This window comes from Ischnura elegans, chromosome 9 (genome assembly GCF_921293095.1).
Source record: "Ischnura elegans chromosome 9, ioIscEleg1.1, whole genome shotgun sequence".
Lineage (NCBI taxonomy): Eukaryota > Metazoa > Arthropoda > Insecta > Odonata > Coenagrionidae > Ischnura > Ischnura elegans.
The window spans coordinates 96208901-96230436 of record NC_060254.1 but is presented as its reverse complement, the minus strand read 5'-3'; the positions used below and the strand labels follow the sequence as shown (position 1 = coordinate 96230436).

Here is a 21536-nt window from a genome sequence, read left to right as displayed (position 1 = left end):
CTTTCCCCCCCTTCCACACCATTCACGGATGGCGCTCGGAAACACCCGAAGATAAGAAGACCGCCACGTGTTTTCAAATGCATTCATTTCTATGTTCAAGTTTGTTAACCCAGAAAAAACCCTTCAATTCCCAACCTTTTTACCTCCTCTGGTTTTTCCACTCTCCCCCCTCCCCCCACGCCTTGCACCCCTATCCATTCCAACCAGCTCCTTGAGGACCTTCCACCCCATTTCTCCTCTCTCAGTTGTTACTTGAAAATGATGTAGTATCATTGAAACTCGAGTCGTAGTAAAATTTTATTTTTGTGGAAAATTGCAAGTAAGTGTTTCATTATGAATCAATTCCACTCCATCTCGCTTGATTCCTCGAATTTTATAAACATTTATGTTTAACAAGAGTATTCAACACTTATTTCATTGGAAAAATATACAGTCCTATTATTGTCAATTGCAAATTCGTCCCTAGAGAAATTATGCAAAAAAATTTCATTACATTACAGCTGGATCACATTTTTGCTAATCTTTGAATGGAATGGGTAAGATATGAGTTGAAGTCAAGAACTATAGGCTTCAGCAATTCCAGGAAATGAATGCATCCTCAATGAGCTGGCATTGAATTTGAAATCATCTTTGAAATATGCTTCTTCATGAGTGTCACTAATTAACTTCACCCATAAAGCTCTGAGATTAACTTCCTATAGTTCAACCACCACCCCCTGACAACTTATGCCAGAGGTAGCTAAGCTACTGGTAGGACCTCCATCACTGGATAGATCTTCATGGGGTAGGAGCCAGGCAAAAAGAGATACCCTGGTCCTCCAGGTTGGGGTTTTGGTGTAAGGCCAACAACCTTACCCTGGAAAAAAATCTTCCAGTCCAGAAATGCCAACAAGCCTCAGGTGTGGACAAATACTACAGATCTAGACCCAAGCTAAATTTTAAGTATTTGAGATTTGGTTCATGGAATGTCAGAACTCTAGCAGCACCTGAAAAATTTGATGTAGGGAGAGTAGTTGGAGCAGAAGTGGAGTGAATCCCTGAGTTGGCATTCCTTCTCCCACACACTTTCCCCCTTTCCTCTTGCATTTCTGTCCCTCCCTTCCAACTATGGAGTCAGCAGCCTGCTTTGTACCTAAACATGCAATGCACTGACAACATCTGGAGCATGAGGTCACAAGCAGTGCGTCGAGACATCAAGCTATTGTCGGCATGTGAGATGTAAACGAGTAGACACAACGAACTCCATCTGCCGTTTATCTGCCTGTCATGCAGTTCCCTTCAACCGCATCTGTAGATCGCCATCACTGATATTACATCTCATGGCCTGTAACCAGAGTGTGACTTTGAGTGCATCTTGAGTGCACTCTTCTGGTTGAACCTCCTCCCACATATTTCACACCCAAAGGGCTTTGAGTTGGTGTGTATGACAGCGTGAGTCAACAAGTCCGCCTTGCGACGAAATTCTTTTCCACACTGTTCACATTCAAACGGTTTCACCTCGCTGTGGATCGCTAAGTGCTTGTCCAAACAAAACTTCAGCTTGAACGACATCCCGCACTCATCGCACTTAAACGGTCTCAAGTCGCTGTGCACAACAGAGTGTTTTTTGAGGGCGGCCCTGTCATAAAACTCCTTTGCACAGACCTCGCATTTCACCGACTTGGACCTGCTGTGCAGGGCAACGTGCCTTTGTACGTCATCCTCACCGTAAAGGTCTTTACTGCAAGTTACACACTTTACCGGCGTAAAACCACTATGGACGACAGCATGCGAAAGTAAAGTCGCCTTAGAGCTGAACTCTTCTCTACATACCTCACATGTGAATCCTTTTGATCTGTTGTGCGTGTAGGAGTGCTTGGTCAAATCGCTCTTTGTGACGAACTCCCTGGAGCATTCCTCACACTTGTACGCTCTCACCTGCCCATGCCTCTCCATGTGTCTAGACAAGGTGCCCGGGTCGTTGAATCCTCGGCCACAAGTCTGGCATTTGAATTGCTTGAGGTCGGCATGGATGTATGAGTGCGTGGTCAGGGATTTCTTGTGGGAAAACCCCTTACCACAAATGTCACAAACGTAAGGCTTTGAAATATTGTGCACGACCATATGATTCAGCAGATATCGTTCCAAACTAAATTCTTTCCCACAAATCTCACATTTGTGAGGCTTGGATTTACTGTGCACAACAGAATGAGCCAGCAAAAAACCCTTGTCGCGGAACCTCTTCTTGCATATTTCGCATTCAAATGGCTTTAGCTTATCATCGTGTGAAAATGAATGCTTCCACAAATAATGTTTCTTGCTAAAACCTTTCCCGCAGAGATCACACTGGAACGGTTTGCTGTCATTATTGCCTGCGACTGGCTGTGAATGTTCTGCAGCACAACTGCCCTGGTTGGACTCATCCTCATACATTCCATCTCCTATTAATGTTGCTGACCTTTCTTGAGGCTTAATCCCTGATGTGGAGCACACAGGTGATAAACCTTTCTCAGCAATTTCACCAATTGAAGGTGTTCTGCTAAATACATGGTCACTTATATGCATAAGCAATGAATTTCTATCGGGACATCTCATGCCACAATAGTTACAAACATATTCTGCCCCATAACTGACCAGTTTTTCTCTTGATTCAAGTTCTAACGTGTCCTTATGTATCAAGTCATTGACGTTAAAGGTGTTTGCATAGTGATTCTCCATTTCCCCCTGACTATCTTGATGCAAATATTGATCATTCTGTGTCCAATGCTGAGGTTTCTTCGAAGTTAATGCACTTTTATTTGTCAGACGGTGTTCATCATCGACCAGATTTGGCAGTCTTTCTTGTCTCTCACCAATTTGACCACTCCATTTACTTCCCTTAGTCATGGAAAGGCCGGCAGCAACATTACTGTCACCCACCTGAAGTGATAACAAAGTTGCAACAAGAAATGATTACCATTTTCAATTTGATGAAGTAAGGATAAGAAGGTTCAGTTCATTGGTACTACAGTAGACTCTCGTTATTATGAAGTTCATGGAACCGAAAAAGCAGAGGTTCTAATTACGAAGTTCGTATGAACGTTTCTTTTAGGAATGGTCGAAAATAAATCATAGCTCGTCAAAATTTCTTGTCTTTTCAATATTCTGTACTAATAGTCCCACTGCAAATAGCTTCAGAGTCAAGAGTATAATATACGCGATTAAATTACATGCAAATATATAAAATCAAGCACATCGGTTTCATTTTCTCAAAAGACGAATGCGGCATGATGCAATTGAGGGTTGATATCTTCCCCAATACAGTAAGTCCTTGATATACGAACAAGATGCGTTCCTTGAGATCTTGCTCATAAGTTGATAAACCTATGCAAGACATTGAAGAGCGCAGTTATCCTGCAGAATACATACACCATTGCATTATGTGTTAGCTTACGATTGTGATGAACTGATCTAGCCACGCGTTAGTTGCAGCTGGAGCTGAAAAAAATCGCTGTCCGCAGGAAGGAAGATTGGGCAAGAGGCTAAACAGTTCCAGACTTCACACCAGATTCAACGATACTTTGTTCAGAATACGCCAAAAGTAGTTCCTCTACGCCACCTCGCCCTGCATCGGCCAACTGAAATTTTGGGTACGCTAGAATTTTTCTAGTATTCCTACCACTGAAAGTTCGTAAATCGAATGTGCGTAGGAAGAGGACTAAATGTACCTCAAATTTACGAGCAGTAATGAATCGGTCACCATGATTCCACAGGAATGAAGCTTATTATATGATCTTGCCTGGATACTGAAGTATATCCTACTGAAGAAAGAGCCATAATTGACGCTCTTGGGCACAGTGCACGAGGAGAACATAAACGTACGGCAATGATTATAAAGTAGCGTAGTGTATATCCACCTTAAAAAACACCATTTGTGGGTTATAAAATGCCGTTAGTTAGTGTATAAAAGCTGTTGCTTGCCCATGGAACTTCCTAATAAAGCTCACTTTATAACCCCCGGGACTGGAACTGATATTCGTAAATTTGTAATAACAAAAATTTCGTAATAAAATTTCTTTCACTATGGATTAGCCTTTTCATCGGGACTAACGATTTGCTTCATAACAACGAGAACTTCATAATAACCTTGTTCGTATTAACGAGAGTTTATTGTTTTCAGTTCCACTGGTTCTTGAGCTTATATGTACACCCATGTCTCGTATAGCGCAAGGGATGCGTTCCTTGGGGTCTTTGCGCTATACGAATTTGCGTTATACGAGAGCGTTTTAACATTGGGAAGATAGGGATGCGTTCCTGGTAGCATGGCTATTGGATATTGAATTTCCTCTAAAACATAAATATTCCCATAAAAAGCCTTAGAAAACATTACTTATATAAATTTTTATAGTTTAAAACATCTTTAAAGATAGTATGCACGCATTTGAAGACTTTTATTCACGTTAAAAAAAATTCTTACGTGCTTTTGAAATTCCGTCCTGTCGTGCGGGTGGGCTAACATTGCTATCTCAGGGGTTCGTAATGCATTGCCGGCAGTTGACGACTTTTCAAACCAGTCGAAAAACAACTATTGTGTCACCCAGGACCTTTTGTCGTTCATTGAAATGACAGGCAAATGCTACTTTGAATGCCACTTCATAGCTAGCGGAGTTTATGAATGATAAATCATTTTAATGTGAAGTCCTCCGAGTCTTTAGCAGCTACGTGAAACAGTCTTTAAATGCCTTGAAACCTGATCCAAGTTTTCCTTCCCTGAAAATGAATGAACGAGAATGCATTATTTTCCAAAAGAATATCGTCTCGTCAACACTAAAAACTAGTTGAGGGGGAAAGGAGCCACTTTCAATCACAGCTTGGAGTTCATCAGAAAATGTTGTGGTGACTGCGCTATCAACACTTGCAGATTCACCTGATATCGCCGCATTGAAAATACCAGCATGCCGTTTAAATTCTGGAACCAACTGGAGCTTTCACTAAATGTCTCGGAGCGATTACCACTCGCGTCTTTTTGTACTGATTCACTATGAACTTTCCGTATATGTAGACCGCTTGGTTGAAGTTGGTGCGGGTGAGGTCACTGATGTTTTAACTTCGTCTTTATTCAGAATAAGGCGTCGTGCGTTTAAACTTCCGCGCAATATCGCTTCGACGTTCTCCATTTTCAAAGCAATTGACCTATATCAATTTCTCTTCTAGGTTTATGGTTTTCCTTGATAAATTCTTGATTTTTCTACCCACATTCCTATTTTTTGCCATTTTCTCTTGGTTTTTACTCTGCATGGCTCTATCGAAATCACCTTCTACTGCTGAACTGTATTCTTCAGACGCAGAGGGCCTACGACTGCGGGGAGGGAACGAAGCTATTGTGTTTGAGACTCTATAGCGGACCCTCTTATATGCTGATGCTATTCATGCGCAACTCGGCCACCACTCCATTTCTCCTCCGTGAATACCGATGACCTTGAAGGCGTAGACCCTCTACCTGGAAGTCAACCGTCCGATAACCTACGACGGCAAAAAATACGTCTCAACCAGTATTGCTTAAAAAAAAACTCATTTCCACTAGCCCCACGCTTAATTAATGATCTAAATTAACTCATTCTGTTAAGGAGACTAGATAAATTACTTCGGTAGGCCGGCTATCTGGACCCAATGATGAGTAATACTTTTGGCCATTGCACAGCAATGGATTTCGATTAATATATAAACAAAAAAGAAAATTTGAGGCAAGCAATAATATTAATATGCGAAAAATGATAGAAATTTCCTGTGTACTTAGCGCAAGTTCACGTTTTATCACGAGGGCGTTTAAGATTTTTGATTAGGCTACACTGCGTTGCAATGTTTCCCCGAGGAACGAATTTGCGCTATATCGAAATTGCGCTAATCGAAATTGCGCTATACGAGACATGGGTGTATTTGGTATTGGAAGTGAAGCCAAAAGGAATTAATACCGAAATGATTAGCAATAAAAGCCAAAACGAAAACTTTTCACTATCTGAAAATGAAGGAATGTAAGATTAAAGCTTGTTTTATTATTACATACTTTTTGCATCTTAATAAAAGTTATATGCAAAAGGATGTGGGGCTACTAATACATTTGAATTAAACTCCATCATTTGTATTACCAAGAGCCATGGCTGTCTCTTAATACAGCAGACTCCCGAATATTCGGCTTTCGGTTCATCCCGGTTGCGTATTATCCGTACATGATTTTCACTCTCGCTCAATTTTTCCCGCGACCTTTATAAAATATTAAAATCGGACGCAAAATCATCGGAATTACTGCATTAATGATAGAGTACACTGGGCTTATCAATTCCATCAGAATCCCCTTTGTAAAACGGAAGCGATGACGTGCTAGCTGCATTCATGGGAACAGTGTTTGTGTTTTCCAAGCCTCGCAGTGCGCGACCGCTCTCCGTGATCACGGATACACGCCCGGCAGCAAATGCAACCCGGGCAACTTGTGCGAGACGCAACTGTGAGGCGTGGTGCCTGACAATCTAGTGTCCGACGTCGAGCAGTGGTTTTGAAGCATTCATTCAAACCACTTTTCTGTATCCACGATCGCACAGCCACGGATGTGTGGTTTTCTTTGTGGCCAAATTGAGCATTAATAATATGAGTACAACCATGTTATCGCAGCCAAAAAGATCTCGAACAGGCAAAGAAAGCTCTCAATGAGTCCAGGAAGCACTCTAAAATAACAGAATAACTGTATAAATAATAAATAATTGTTTGTTTTACGTAAATTATGAACATTACAAGGGATTTAAGTGAAGGTTTGGGTTATCCGTGTTTTCCGATTATTTGTGCCGTCACTCTCCATCATTAGCCCGGATAATCAGGACATACTTTGTATACAGCAACTTCCCCTTATTAATTTAATTTTTTTATCATCAAGTGGGATAGAGTTTCATCAAGTTATGCAGTACACATACAATTGCATATGCAACAATCCAACTCATTCAATTTTAGCAAAATTTGAATCCAAGCTTCCATGCTGGAGAACAAAGTTACACCATTTTTTAATAAAGCCATATTGTATGCCAACGCATAGGTGCAAAAAATACTTGTAAATGGATTTAAAAAGATTATTTTCACATAATTACCATATCTCCAACTCCCAAGGGCAAGCAGAGGACTTTAAATGCTGGATATTCATCTTCACCAAAATCCTCTTGATTCAGAGGCTCATCTTCAGGCATTGATTCACATACACCTATCTCTTCCTTAACACAGACCTGAAAGGCCACATTCAGCAACGTCAATGCATACATACTTGGGAAAGCATTAGATTCAGCCAGTCATAATTGAAAAAAAAATAAAAAGAACTTTCTAAGAGATGTTCTGATCAAATTATAACATGGAAGAACTAAAACTATCCATGCTCATTTTTATGTACTCATTGATAAGACATTCAGACCTAGGAACTACATTAAATGGGGAACTTGCATGAATTTTTTTTATTTCATAGGCGGACAGAAAATTATTTTCTGAATACAACAAAGAAAACCGCATGTAAATCTGAGTTTTCCTTCGCGAGATATTTAATGATAAATATAACGAATTTTAAAGCGCGGGAAAAACTCCCTCACCCCCCAAGCCACTGCCGACGAAGCCTCGATGACGTCAAAGGTGCCTAAACATCACGCGAAGCTATTGTTGTGATTGTTTGTAATAGTTGCCAGCAGTTGTGAGAGCTTCGTTTGTTAGACGTGTTGATTATTTTATATTTAAAGATAAATATCCGACTATAGAGGCTTGGAAGCCCTCGTATTTTGCATTATTTATAATATTAATATCTGAGTAAGGGCATAAAATATAAAACTGGAGCAGTTAAACCAAAAATTTGAATATACCTAAATAACATCGTTGTAGGAGTCTGAGCCACGGCCATTGGAAGGGGGATACGTTAATTGTAAGTTGATGTTATCGACGGCATATCATTCATTTAAGTATGTAATTAGAACGATTTTGATGTTTACTAATGTCCGCTTAGCTTTTATATACAATAACTTCATCCGTTTATTCGTAGGTACCGGAGAATTCGTCGTTTAGGACTGTCTGTGCTTGTATTATGGGGTGAATTCCAGTCAATGCAACTTTTGCTCGCTGATTGGAGACATCTAGGAACATTTTTGTGCCAAAATAGTGTTATTTTCAACGTGACATCTCCCGTTAAGCTACTGCTAATAATCACAGTGCCAGTGTAATGCACAAAGTTTGACAAGGTTAAAAAATATCGGCCAAGAGTTATCAGTGTTCCATCGTGATTGAATTGTAAAAAGTGCTATTACGCTATCGATAAATGTCTAACAGTAGTGTAAAAACTGTCAGTGGCGTGCTAATCTCCGTTGTTCACCGTAGATATGACATTTCACGATCACGCTATTGAAATAAAAACTGTGAGTGAAGTTTGTTATTCCATTATTTCAACGAATAGTAGTGAGAAATGTCACCTGAGTCACTTGTGTGGGATAACTTAAGGGTTTAAATCAGTGAATAAATAGTTGTATTCATCATAACGAGTTCTGTTATTGTAAGTTGTACGTGATGAATATAAGAATGTGATAGTGACATCCAGTTTTTGATAAGAGTATTTGCCTATTTCCCACTATATTATTATGGTATATGCTAGTATATTGTTTATAGATTTACCTATATTATTGAAATAGGTTGTAGCTTGTGTGTGTGTTGGCAGCGGAACCGATTCGCGATCTCACATGTAGATTGTGTGCAGACTGTTTTGCTGTGAATTCGTACCGTAGGACGGATAGGACTACCTTCTCCGTTAATCCGGCGTTGCCAAATTCAACAGGCCAGCTTACTCTAATGTCAACAGCACAGCTTACGATCGTTATCCTCCAGTATTACAAGTTTCTTTTACAACTCGATTTGCCGCCGACGTATAGCAATAATTTGTCTTAATAAATTCCATGAGGATCGTGGCATCAATTTTTGGTGTCCTAAAAAAAGGCTGGTGTCCTAACACCCCATGCCACACGCCTTTTAGGCGGCTTGCGGGGTATTATGTAGACGTAGATGAATTTCAGGTGTACTATTCGAACGAGTGGCAACGTTATCATCCATTTTTCTGATAACCAAAACACACGAAGTGAAACGCATGTACTTCATCATCCCGATGCCGCATTATTAATATCCCAAGTAATAATCTAGGCACAATAGCAATAGGAAAACTTGCCCAAGAATAACAGAAAAAAATAAAGTGACGATGAACGGCTAAATACTCCCTCAAAACAATTTTTACACCATGCGCTCGGCGTATTTCCCTACTCCCTACGGTTGTTTAGGCACCTATGACGTCACGCCTGGCCTCGGCAACGCTCGGGTGTCTTCGCGCAGTGGTCGGCTCAGAGAAATTTTTCTCGATTTTAAATGCAATTTTTTTATTTCTTTTGATGTTGAATGGAGAAACTGAAGGTATTTTTGCGAGCTAATGTATCCATTTGACTTATTCAAAATAGTTTTTAGAGCAATCTACGACCCATGCAAGTTCCTCATTATTGATTACGTAACTTTTGTCTCCGGAAAGTCTGATGCCATTCCATTCAAATATTTCAATTTCATAGCATTTAAAAAAATGGCGCAAACTTAAAAGCCAACAATTTATTTTGCATGACTTCTTGTCACAGCCTTTATCTCATTCTAGAAAGTCAATTTTGAATAAAATTCTAAACACGTATGAATCTTTACGGATGCCAATTAGATTGACAAAAATAAATTGATTGAACAGATTCTCCATTTTGCTGCACCAATATTAATTCTTGCCCACACTTGCTTGCTTTTCCTTTGCATAGGACCTTCAATGTTTCAGATAATAATAATATGATTATCTCAAAAGTTTTCTCCCCTTGACTGACCTTCGAAAAGGAACAAAAAGCAAAAGGTAATTACATCAGCTTCCATTTCAGTTGGCATGGATTCTGTCCAACCACCTTCTCCATCAGAAGATTCTTCTTCTTTTGTGATTATCTGACCTTCAGCTGGTGACTTGCAAGGATTAAAATCTTTTTCAACGATCTGTACAAAAAATGAAATATGTATCAAACATTAATACAACAGAAGATATAAAACAATATTAAACAAGCAAATATGTGCTAGGATGAGGAAAATACAAGTCCACTTGACTCCAAAATCACAAAGGAGAAATGCTATTGAAGGGATGGAATTGTGAACTACAGAACAAAAATAAACCACACAGGAGGGGTTATTCTGTACCACTGAATTTAGGCTCAGATTCGGATGACATCACAGATACATAATAAGTGACCACCTGCGGCATGATGGCTAATTTGAAGGGCTTATTTCAACGGCAACTTCATTTCCAATGTGTCATGTTGTTGACTTGAGCGATTAATGATGCCCTAAAGTATTCATTTGAAGATTCAACAGCTCTCCGAATGTGACCATCATCATTCAGAAGTACAGAATATGTATAAGGGAAGCATAAAGCATAAAAGACCAACATAACAACTTCACAAAAATAGAGTAACTACACTTTCTTTTAAAATTGTGTTAAAAAAATAAATTCTTTACCAGCCATTGAGGCAGGCCAGTGCAAAAAGTAACCAATCACAACATTACGCATATTGGAAAGAAAAACAAAATAACTCAATCATTAAGTTTCACAAAAAAAATTTCACAACGTTCTTTTGACCTAAAATTTAAAAAATTACATTTCAAATATTATCAACGTTTTGTTTTTTTGAGGTGCCCATCACTACCTCAATGCAATATGCCATGAGTATTACCTCAGGTTTACTTTCCTCAATGTCCTCATCTGCATAATCTTTTGCTTCATCATGTGGCTCACATGAATCAACTTCTTCTTTTATTTGGCCCTGAAACAAATAAATATGTATACTGTAACTTGAATAATCAGCAGAAAGAGTTGTTTGGAAAGTAACCTCTGTTACGTGAAAAGTGGAGGGGGTAGTGCAGTCATTGTTACATCAGCATGTACGGTAGGTCAGTCGACGTACAGTCGTGGTAGAGTGAAGGTCTTCTGAGCTGTAGTTGGTTTTTGGTAGCTTGTCAAAATGTGTGTGGCAACAGAAAATTCCACCGAGTGTGAAGTGTGTGCTGTTATTTAATTGTTTGCAGGTAATCGATATTCGGCAGCAGCAATTCATTGGGAACTACGTGCTGTGGTTGGCTCCAAGTCTGTGACGTTTCCCATGTGGGAATTCAATAAGGTGGAAAAACGTGAGATGAAATTTAAAGACAGCATGATGAATTTAAATGACTCATGATAAATGAGAAAGAAATTTTTTCTAAAATTACCAACAGTTAAGTACATTCAATCAATAGATACTGTTGCAAAACAGCTGAGAGAATGCACATTATGTGTACATGTGAATATATCCCAAAATATTTAAAATTGAATGTTATTCATCAGGAAAAAGAGTAATTCAAACATTATATCACATGTTTATAACAGTTCAATTATCTGTCTGATCTCTTCCACATTAGCACTTCAAACTTATCTTTCATCTTAAGAAGTTTTTTTTTCAAAATGAAGGGCCAAAGCAAGGTGTGTCCTACATGAGAATGTGATAAATAAGAAAATCCAGTTTGTTTGTTAGGGGGTGTTCATCATTCAAATGTTGCATTTTAAGCTGCTTTATGCATCCAATTCAACCCCGCCGATATTTTCACATGCATGATTTTCATCAAATTGTTATAATTAGCATTTCATCATTTTCTTAAAATAATTATCCAAGTATGCATATACTTTTCTGTCAAATGAGTAATATCAGAGGCACTGAGAGATTCTTTTCATCAATAATTTGCCAAAGCACTCACAACCATAAGAACAAAAATTCAGATTGTCAAGAACATCAAATCTGAAAGTCAAACTTGGAAAATTTCACTCTGCTGCAATTAACAGACAGGAAATTTAACGACAGTATAAAAATTAGGCATTTACCCTCAAAGGCAGTAAATAAACTTGTCGAGACACAGGCTGTTTGTGTACTGCACCACATTTTTCCATTATTCCTTGGATGACAGTTTTGCTAGCGATGCAATCAGGTTTGTCAGGATAGTTAAGAGTAATCATTAAATGCCATGTATGATAAAGAGTGATAAAGGAATACATATCTGTGCCTCTTTTGGATAATCCATTTTTGGACCATCTCAATGAGCCTTGTGACATGAACATGACCAGATTAGGTGCCAAGCAGATGAGCTTGAGAAATAGAGGAAGTTGTGTTGGAAATGAGATAGGCTGTATTTTAAAAGAGTTTATCTTTTATGTCAATAAACTATTATGATTTAAAAATTTTGGAACACTTTCAGTGAAAATTTCACTACATTTGAAGACATGCTTGAGTTAATACGATGGTGCTCTATCATTAATGCAATTTTTAGTGTAACACTTATCAGTTTAATATTACCTTAGCTTTATAATTACAAGGATACTGTAAAGTTGCCTTTAGAATATATTTTGTTATGCTAGGATATGACTAACAGTTTTTGAGTTATTGAATTTAACTGGAAAATTGCTTAAATTTGAACCTTGGGCATTAAACTAAATACGGACATCAAATACGCAGATCCTCCTGGATAAATTTTGCTTTCAAGTTTGTACTTATGATTAATAAGACAAAAATTTCAGTGAAACAAAAAATAGGGAGATTCACAGCAGAACAAGAAATATCATTACCTCATCTCCAATCTTTATTGGCAGACACACAACATTTGCAATCTGGTCAAGGCTCTCTTGGCAGTGAGCCTCAGTCTCTGACAGAGATTCATTTGCATCAACTTCCTTTTTGATTTCCATCTGGAACACAAGGAATCACAAATCACCTCCACAAAACACCATAACGTCCCACTTTCCTCCTAAAAAATATTTTACACAGTAAAAATATACAGGTCAAAGGTATTCCCCCAAATATGTACTAGCAAACTTGATACCTCCGGAAGGGAACGTCAAATTAGCACATAAGAAAAGAACTGAGCATTAGAACTACAGTAAACTCTCGTTATTATGAAGTTCACGGGACCAAAAACCAGAGGTTTGTAATAACGAAGTTCGTATGAACATTTGTTTTAGGAATTGTCGAAAAAAAACAGTACATATTATAGGCGATTAAATTACAAGCAAATATATAAAAAAAGAGGAAAATTTGTTTCAGTTTCTCAATAGAAGAGTGTGGCATGATGCAATCGAGGGTTAATATCTTCCCAAAAGACAGTAAGTCCTCAATATACAAACTAGATGCTTTCTGAGACCTTGTTCGTAAGTAGATAAGGCTACAGTCTGGCCGCCGAGAGTTGTCCAATGACAGGCAGAATGGTCTAGTTGGTAATGGTAGGGAGCAAGTTTGCCAGGTAAGAAAGCGAAATGCCAACGTTACTTTAAACAAAAGGGTTCCGTGACGAAAGAAACCAGAAGGGACAACGAGCGTGAAGGACCTCTTGAAAAGAAAGAATCCCTTGTTTTGGTGATTCGAATAAAGGGCGTCTTTTGATGGTTCAGGCTTATTTCGGTGCTCCACATGCATGTGACGACATTGTATTACTAGGCGAGAGAGAGAGAGGGGAGCATTTGGGGGACAGTTATTGGCTGCAAACCATGCTAACGCAGGGTTTTCCGCTCCTTCTTTTGTGCTGTCATTGGACAACTCTCAACGCCTGCACTGTGGCATCGAGGAGTACCGTTATCCTGCAGACTGCAACACTCCATCACATGTTGTGCGCTAACTCATGATTGCGACGAACTTATCAAGCTGGGCGCGCGGTGCAGCCACAGCCGAAAAAATAGCTCTCCGTGGCAAGGAAGAACGTGCAAAATGCAGAAAAGTTCCCAACTTCAGACCGAATTCAATGATACTTTGTTCAGATAATGCCCTAAGTGAGAGTTCCTCCACGCCGCACCTCGTAGCATCGGCTAAATCGAAAGGTGCCAAATTCGAAATTTTTGAATGCCTGTATCTCTGAAAGTTTGTAAATCAAATGCACGTAGGAAGAGGACTACCTGTACGACCAATTTACGAGCGGCATGAGTGGGTCACCATGATTACACAGGAATGAAGCTTATTATATGATGTTGCGTGCATAATGTAGAAAGAAACATAATTGACGTTCTTCTACATGAGAAGAACTAAAACGTGGGAAAATTATTAAAACTTAGCGTAGTGTATATCCACCTAAATGCTGTTGCTTATTCATGGAACTTCATGATAAAGTTCATTTTGTAACTACCGGGACCAGGGCTGAGGTTCGTAATTTCATAATAACGAAATTTTCGTAATGATGTTTCTTTTACTATAGATTGGATGAGCCTTTTCGTCGGGACCAACTTTGATTTGCTTCGTAATAACTTTGTTTGTATTAACGAGAGTCTACTGTAATACTTATGTCAGGCGACTGCTGAGCAGAAAATCTGGTATTATCTCCACCGAAGTAGCTATGCCAACTCACTTCACCCATTTACCTGAGGTAGGTGCTGCAGAGTCTGGTAGTCACAAAATCTCTAAACTCACACATTAACACCACTCAGACAGAGGCAATCTAATGAATTTTCTGGATCATTACTACCTATAGCCAGCTCCAACAAGGTTTGCAAGAGATTTAGGTTGCGTTCAGTAGAGCAGCCAGAACATATTAAGGGGCGTTCGCATTCAAGGCACCGTAAATATGTAATCGTAAAAATTTTAAAAATATAACTATAACTAATACATAATCTATAAAATAATTTCTGTGACTAACCGTTACTTCCCCTCTATTACTCTATCAACGAGCACAGACCAAAATTATTATGTGAATATGAAAGGCTACCCCAAATACTAACCTATACATAAATTTTGGTGGAACACAGCCCTCATTGGTAATATGATATGCATTTACTTTTAACTGTAACTTTTAAAAACCACATTACTATAGATGTCTAGGGGGATTTAAAAAAAATGACAAAAAGTATTATGAAAAGTACCTGAAACCAATTTTGACAGTGCAACTTGTTCCTTTAAAAAATTGTAATTGGTACTTGCAACTGATTGATTAGATTTGAAAGATTAATAATGACTTATTCTTTGTATTTTACCCACCTCTGACTGGGACTTAGTATTCGGAAATTCATGTTAAAATACTTCATATTTTTAACAGTAATGCTAACAAAATGCAAATTTTAGCACTACGCTTTTTCTACGCCGGTTAGCCCCAACCATGGTTACAAAACGAGGTGTGAACGCAAGTTACTGTTAGCTGTGGTTGGGATACTGACCACCGTTTTCTGACCATGGTTGGCGGTAGTTTATGCACGTATGAACGCAAGTTGGTTAAAAGCTGGTAAGAAAAAGAAGAAAGTGACGCAGCAACAAGGTGAGATAGGAGGAAAGAAAACAGAAAGTAAAGTATTCGAAGTGGAGACGGCCGTTATAGTTGAACTATATTCGTCAGAATTAATTCAAAGGAAAGTGCCATAGATTCATTCCGTAATTCGTTGAATATTAATAAATGATGTAAGTATGCGATATGCTATAGTTTTTAGTGTCTTAGCCATTGGCTCACATTGTATTGTTATGGACATATTTAATAATCTCTATAAATACTTTGCAAGAATAATGATAAATGTGTGAAACTACCTTAATGAACATCTGATGGTTACAATGATTTTAATGTTTTGGTAAGAGTTCTTTGTCCCAGTTTAAAAAAGATCACTTGAACAAAAGTTCCTCCCATACCAATATAAAATATCAGGCTAACTGCTAGTTAGGTATAACTATAGACTATAAAGTTAGAAATGTCAGGTGATACTAAATATCACAAAAAATACCACTTTCTCTCTCTTATTTCATAAGTTAAATTTCAACAATACTCAAGTCACATTTCTGCAAGTTATTTGTCTACCATTGAATTGAAGTAAAATAGTTTTAATTTATGGTAGAGCATCAGATTGGATCATGTCCTTTGTCAAAATCAGAAAACAATAATTCCTAAGACTGCAATGCAGCGACAAGTGTATCTAAATTCCAAATCACCAAAAGTGTGCCTAAATTGACGCTTAAGTCTCAAGATTAGGTCCTCTTTTCATCACCTACATCAATGATTTGTCAACACATCCGAATTAAGGGCAAGTAGTAGTACATGCTGCTGATACCAACCAAATTATCACTAATAGTCACTTTCATTCGGATTCAATAGAGCAGTAGAAAAATGCAAACCACGCTATCGATGAAATGATTAGTTGGACAAAAACATCTGAATTAACTTCTACGCAGCAAGGAACAATGCTCGGCGACGCTCAAATTCAATTATTTAATTCATAAGCAGCTCATAATATGCATATACGTTGAAAATCATTGCAATTAACACAATAACTTTCTCCTTCACATAATCTATTTATTTCCAACAGGTTATTCGCTCTTGTCAAGTCATTTTTCACTAGGACTTACTTTACCACTCATAAGATATCGCCAGTATCTAACCATGCTATGTGTGAATGCACGCTGGTACTGACGTCATCTTTACGCTGGTTGACAATGATGGTAGTGTGAACGGGGCATAACAATAGATTCCTTAACATTCAATTACAATATCAAAAATTTACATAATGCATGAGGCATCCTTGAAGGCTGACTTCTAGAATGATGAAATGAATGCATATATTATTTTAATACGTAGCATTTAACAAATTTTTAAAAATTAATTTTAAAAGAATATTAAACCGATAGATATAAGTTCCACTGCATCATAGCAGTTAAAAAAATGAAAAGGAAAAATTAAAGCCTTATTTTGCAGAATATTTGAGTGTGTCTACTTGGATACTGAATAAAATGAATTATTTATTCCAAGTACTTGACTATTCAAGCTGCCCATCGCTAATGAAAACAGAAGAATTTAAAAAGTCAAAGAAAGGTTCAAGGATGTCCATTTTTGTGAATTGTTAAGACGAAAAAAGACAGATAATAAATCTGGGTCAATACACCTCACTTCAACAAACATTTGTTTCCAAGGGTCTTAGATTTGGGTGCACTTTTCTGCATGAGTACATATTCGTCTCAAACTAAACCATTCAGTGAAAAACATTTTTGAGCTCTCTGTGGCCAGTGGCGCAGCGAGGGGGGGTTTTGGGGGATAAACCCTCCCCCCCAGAGCTCAGAAAATTTTAAAGTTTAATCCATTTCACTTAATTGGATTAATATTACTAATAGAAGAGTGTAAAAATTAATAAAATATCCCTCAGAAGGCCGTAAAACTCACCATTTTCAACCATTTATCTGAAAAATTTTCGAGGGGAGAGCCCCCGCACCTCCCGCTTACCCTGGCGGGTATTCCACACCGTCAGACAGTGTTTTGCGCCAAAATCCTCCCTAGCCTTAATTCCCAGCTGCACCCCTGTCTGTGGCCAATTAAATATTTTGCATAGTTCACAAAAAAATATGCCAAAACTCAAAATATACCATCAATTTCACCACCATATCGTCATAGAGCCATGAATTGTGGCATATTTAAAAGCTAAGACAGTGCAATTTGACTTTGCAATAGACATAAAAATCTGTAAAAACTTTATGAAACTCCCCTTCCTGTTATTTCTATATTTTAACATTTTAAAAATTGTTAATTAACTTTTACCAAATGCTACATCTCAGAATCAAAAATTTTATGCTATAATCAAGATGGGCAGATTTAGGGAGAGGTGACAGCGGTCATGATTTGATATTTTGATACCCCAAATTTGATAAAAAATAATAGTTATGGTATAATGCAATAGGTATTGTGTAAGCAGTAAGGGGAGTGTATACGCAAATACATGGCAACAAGTCCCAACGTTTGAGAGAAGTTTGAGTTCCATCAGTGGCGGATACAGATGGGGGGCGCTGGGGGCGCGCGCCCCCCCCTTGCGGATCCGCCCGTATTGCCGAACATTGCAAAACCACAATTGCAACTTTTTCATATCATAAGGTGGCATTATCTTTTACATGTTTACAATCATTTTAAATAAAATTTTCTTATACTTTGGCTGTGACTTGACTGTGATCTTTTATTACGATAAAAGTAAAGACAACTCAAGATATGTTGCGCCCCCCCCTTGAGTTTTTTCTGTATCCGCCCCTGAGTTCCATACACCATAGAGCGCGGCACTTCCTACTGTAAAATCGGTGCTCCCTCGCAGGGGTTATTCCATACCCCCTGGACCCAGCTCATGTCCCCACTCCAAATTTGATGCAGAATCTGCCCCTGAATCTAGGCATATCCAACTTACTATTACAAAAATAAAAATTAGAGGTCACTCATAAATGGATGTTTTTTAATATTTAAAAATACCTACAGTCACAGCTACTTCTTCAGACAAAAACACTGAGAGATTTTTTATTTGGTTAGGGGATAAATTTTGCGGGGTTCCACTCAGAGTTTGGATAATTAAGACCATACCTTCCAAACATTGTGGAAGGAGAAGGAATTATATTGAGTTTGATTTAAAAAAATATGATAAGTCAATTTAAATTCAAATAGTTGATACGAATTTTTTGGAAAAATTAAACGTTTAAACAACTGTAAATAAATTTATTATACAAGCACTGCCATAATTTAATGAGATATTTCTGTAATATGCCAACTTACTTACACCATTACTCAATATATGCTAATAGTCAAAGTATAGTAGAATTTTCAATACAAGTAAATGACTAATTCAATTACCTGTAAATATTTATCAAGTGAGTATTTCCTCAGCTCAGTTCCGGAATTGACGCACATTTCCTTGAAATCTCTGAACTCCACCAGCTTCCCCTCACACTTATGACAAACCGTCTCTGGTAACCCATCATCTTCCGAAACCTTCAGCAAAAAAAGATCAGCATCGCATGATACCTTGATTAAGGCAGATATAATTTGTATTACTTAAAAGAATGAATCATTATTTGGAAAAGCAGTTTTCTACTGAAATATGTTGTTGAAAAAGAGTATAATTTTTACGTTAAGAAAGGGAACGGCTGCATTTACCAAAAAAATATTTTTTGTCACGCACAATCACAAAGGTACATTAGGTGCTACTCTGCACCTTAAACGTAAAATCTGGCATTGAGGAATGCCATCCCTGAAGTTTACTCGCCTCTTCATTAAGAAGATCCTGTATCACAGTCCAAACCAATAACCCACACTCGACATTCCATGCGAATATGGTGCGGAAATGTTCATGATACTTCATACAAAGCCTACACATTACCGAACTCCCCCTATCACTCTTCCTTAACCATAAACTACGGTTCTCCATGGTTTGATGACTCAAATAATGTCTCAATTAATTTTGACTATGATTCCGCATAAATAGAGCTTGAATACTGCCCGTACTCACTGTTCGAATCACGAGTTAATTAGGGACATATGAAAAGTAGAATGTGATTGAAGTACTGCTCGTTACTCTTAATAAAAAGTAATTAATTAAGATAACTCAATATTTTGGTTCACAAGGAAGTTAAATAACTTCGTTTTTGTCCTTCCAGCTTTTAATAGCTGGACAGCACACACAAAACATAAGCGATACAAACCACAACGTCCTAAACACGATAAACTGACCACCTGTCAAACCATGTATCACTATTTTAACTTCAGATTAAGGTTCACAACAGCCACAACTGGTTTTGTATGGTTCAGTTGGGTTCACTGATCACTATTCAAATGTTTCTTATTTACCCCGTAATTCTTTCCCTGACCGGCGATGACGCTTTCGCAGAACCGACAAAAAACGTGGCGTTTGAAACGGGATTATCGTACGACATGTAATGGAGGGGGCTAAAGCTTGTCATAGAATGCTCAAGTATAGGTTACAATAATTTTTCAAGCTATATCTTGTATTTTAAAAAGAAATTCAAGCATTTAAAATTTACACGGAAAATGTAGGGTCTTGCGATTAAATAAACCTACCTGTTAAAAATAATGCTGTGCAATATTAATTCTTCAGTCATTGAGGAATCTATCCGAAATTTATTGATGAATTTCGCTATATTCTAAATTAGATAGTACGAGCGTGCTGTCCCGCTCCCAGCGGGCTTCCCCCGCTCTTTTCAATGCAGGTCCACAGAGGGATAGGCGCGTTTCTAATTTTAAAATGTAGAAAAAAAGGCAGGGTTCTATGTAGTACAAATTTAATTGGAATGTTCTTGTACAAATTGAGGTCAGAGGACCTCTTTAAACACAACATTCGAAGTAATTACACCATCCTCTGTTAAACGCACATGATGACTCATGCTTACGTATCAACAGGAGACTTGAATGTGGAATCAGCAGCATTTTCATATAAGTTATTTAAAGAATACGAGACATTGTTGCAAATGAACAAATGTATCAGTTTATGCACCGTTAACGTCAGGAATATATATTTTTTTTAATAATTTAAAAACCAATTTTAGGAAACAATAGCAATCTATAGGAAGTAAGATATGCCGTCGCATGTTCTCTGATAAATTCTGTGCATTTTGGTACCTCATTTGTAGAGTTAGGTTGTGTATAAGTTGAGAAAAAGGTACATTATACAGTAGAAATAATATAGAAGATCATAACATTGAAAAATAATACACGATGTAAAAACACAAACTAATCATTTTTTTACTCAATGGAGTATGTATTGACAGTAATTCAGTGGCATAGTAAAGAGGGCCGGCCTTAGGTATCACATCAGAGGGGCAATTCTGCATTTTTTTAAACAGAAAATGCCTCATTGATAAATTTAAAAAAATAAAAACATAACCTACTTCAGGAAGAGATTATAAGGTTCATATTGGATAAGAAAAACCTGAACAAACAAAACAGCCTACGACGCGGTTGCAGTCTGAAGGAAGAACTTTTGGGAAAGTTATAGAGGATAGTGACAGAGAGAAAACATTATCAAGAAGCTTCTCGAGGGATCTATACCAGCAGACTGAGGGTATATAATGCCCAGCCATGATAGTAGTAAGTAGTCAAATAGCAGTGCAAAACTGAATAGTGAGTGAAGTTATTCCTATTTCTGGAGGTGTTTTTCTCCTGTGATTTGTACCTACTTACAATTAGTCGTAATTGGACCTAATTGTTGCGTGCACCAATTTTCGTAAAGCCTTTGTGTGCAAATTTCTGTTTAATTACAGATTATTTTTATTATGGAGAGAATTGGACATGTAGATCCAACTTATTATGAATCAAACAATTGATGGATGCATTTGATCATTCTTAGGGCGTTTGATGGGAACATATGAAGGTGTTATTTCTCAGCGTCAATTTTCCTGGTGGAAATTTACTGTAGTCATGCATTATTTAATCGATGATCCTTTCCTGTAAGCCTCAAGCAAATCAATTATATGGCATTATTCCTTCAAAGTCAAGAAACAGAGAGAATTGGACATGAAGATCCAATTTATTATGAATCCAGCACGACTAAAAGATGTCTTTTGCCTCACGTCAAAGACGTCATTCCGTCGATTTTCCCGTTTTATCCAGCACACAAGCAAGTTAGACCGTCGAAGCCACAACAATCACCGAAAAGGAGGTGTATTGAGGGTCATCAGGAATCATCACGGGCTACCAAGGATCCACTTTCACATATCCCC

At 37.9% G+C, this 21536-nt stretch overlaps 1 protein-coding gene across 3 annotated transcripts; it reads right to left on the bottom strand.

The window, feature by feature from the left end:
- Positions 1-319: 319 nt before the first annotated feature.
- Positions 320-19603, bottom strand: LOC124165637 (zinc finger protein 492-like). Of its 3 annotated transcripts, none has more exons than XM_046543111.1 (7): positions 18958-19603; positions 18655-18792; positions 12671-12790; positions 10755-10844; positions 9898-10023; positions 7092-7223; positions 320-2898 (listed from the first exon to the last, which is right to left on the bottom strand). In XM_046543111.1, the coding sequence occupies exons 2-7, from the start codon at positions 18709-18711 to the stop codon at positions 1318-1320; spliced, it is 2106 nt and encodes a 701-aa protein (XP_046399067.1). In that variant the 5' UTR covers positions 18712-18792; positions 18958-19603; the 3' UTR covers positions 320-1317. The 3 variants fall into 3 exon arrangements, with proteins under 3 accessions (XP_046399067.1, XP_046399065.1, XP_046399066.1); XM_046543109.1 differs by having other exon boundaries at positions 19016-19603; XM_046543110.1 differs by having other exon boundaries at positions 19067-19603.
- Positions 19604-21536: the final 1933 nt, after the last annotated feature.

Bases quoted from the DNA above. Each gene is read 5' to 3' on its own strand.
- LOC124165637 (XM_046543109.1), bottom strand. From the start codon at position 19,228: ATGGAGAACCGTAGTTTATGGTTAAGGAAGAGTGATAGGGGGAGTTCG. The intron at 18,793-19,015 runs GTGCAGAGTAGC...TTTTTGCTGAAG, and splicing joins TGCCAGATTTTACGTTTAAG to GTTTCGGAAGATGATGGGTT. The intron at 10,845-12,670 runs GTAATGATATTT...TATTTGTTTCAG, and splicing joins CAATAAAGATTGGAGATGAG to GGCCAAATAAAAGAAGAAGT.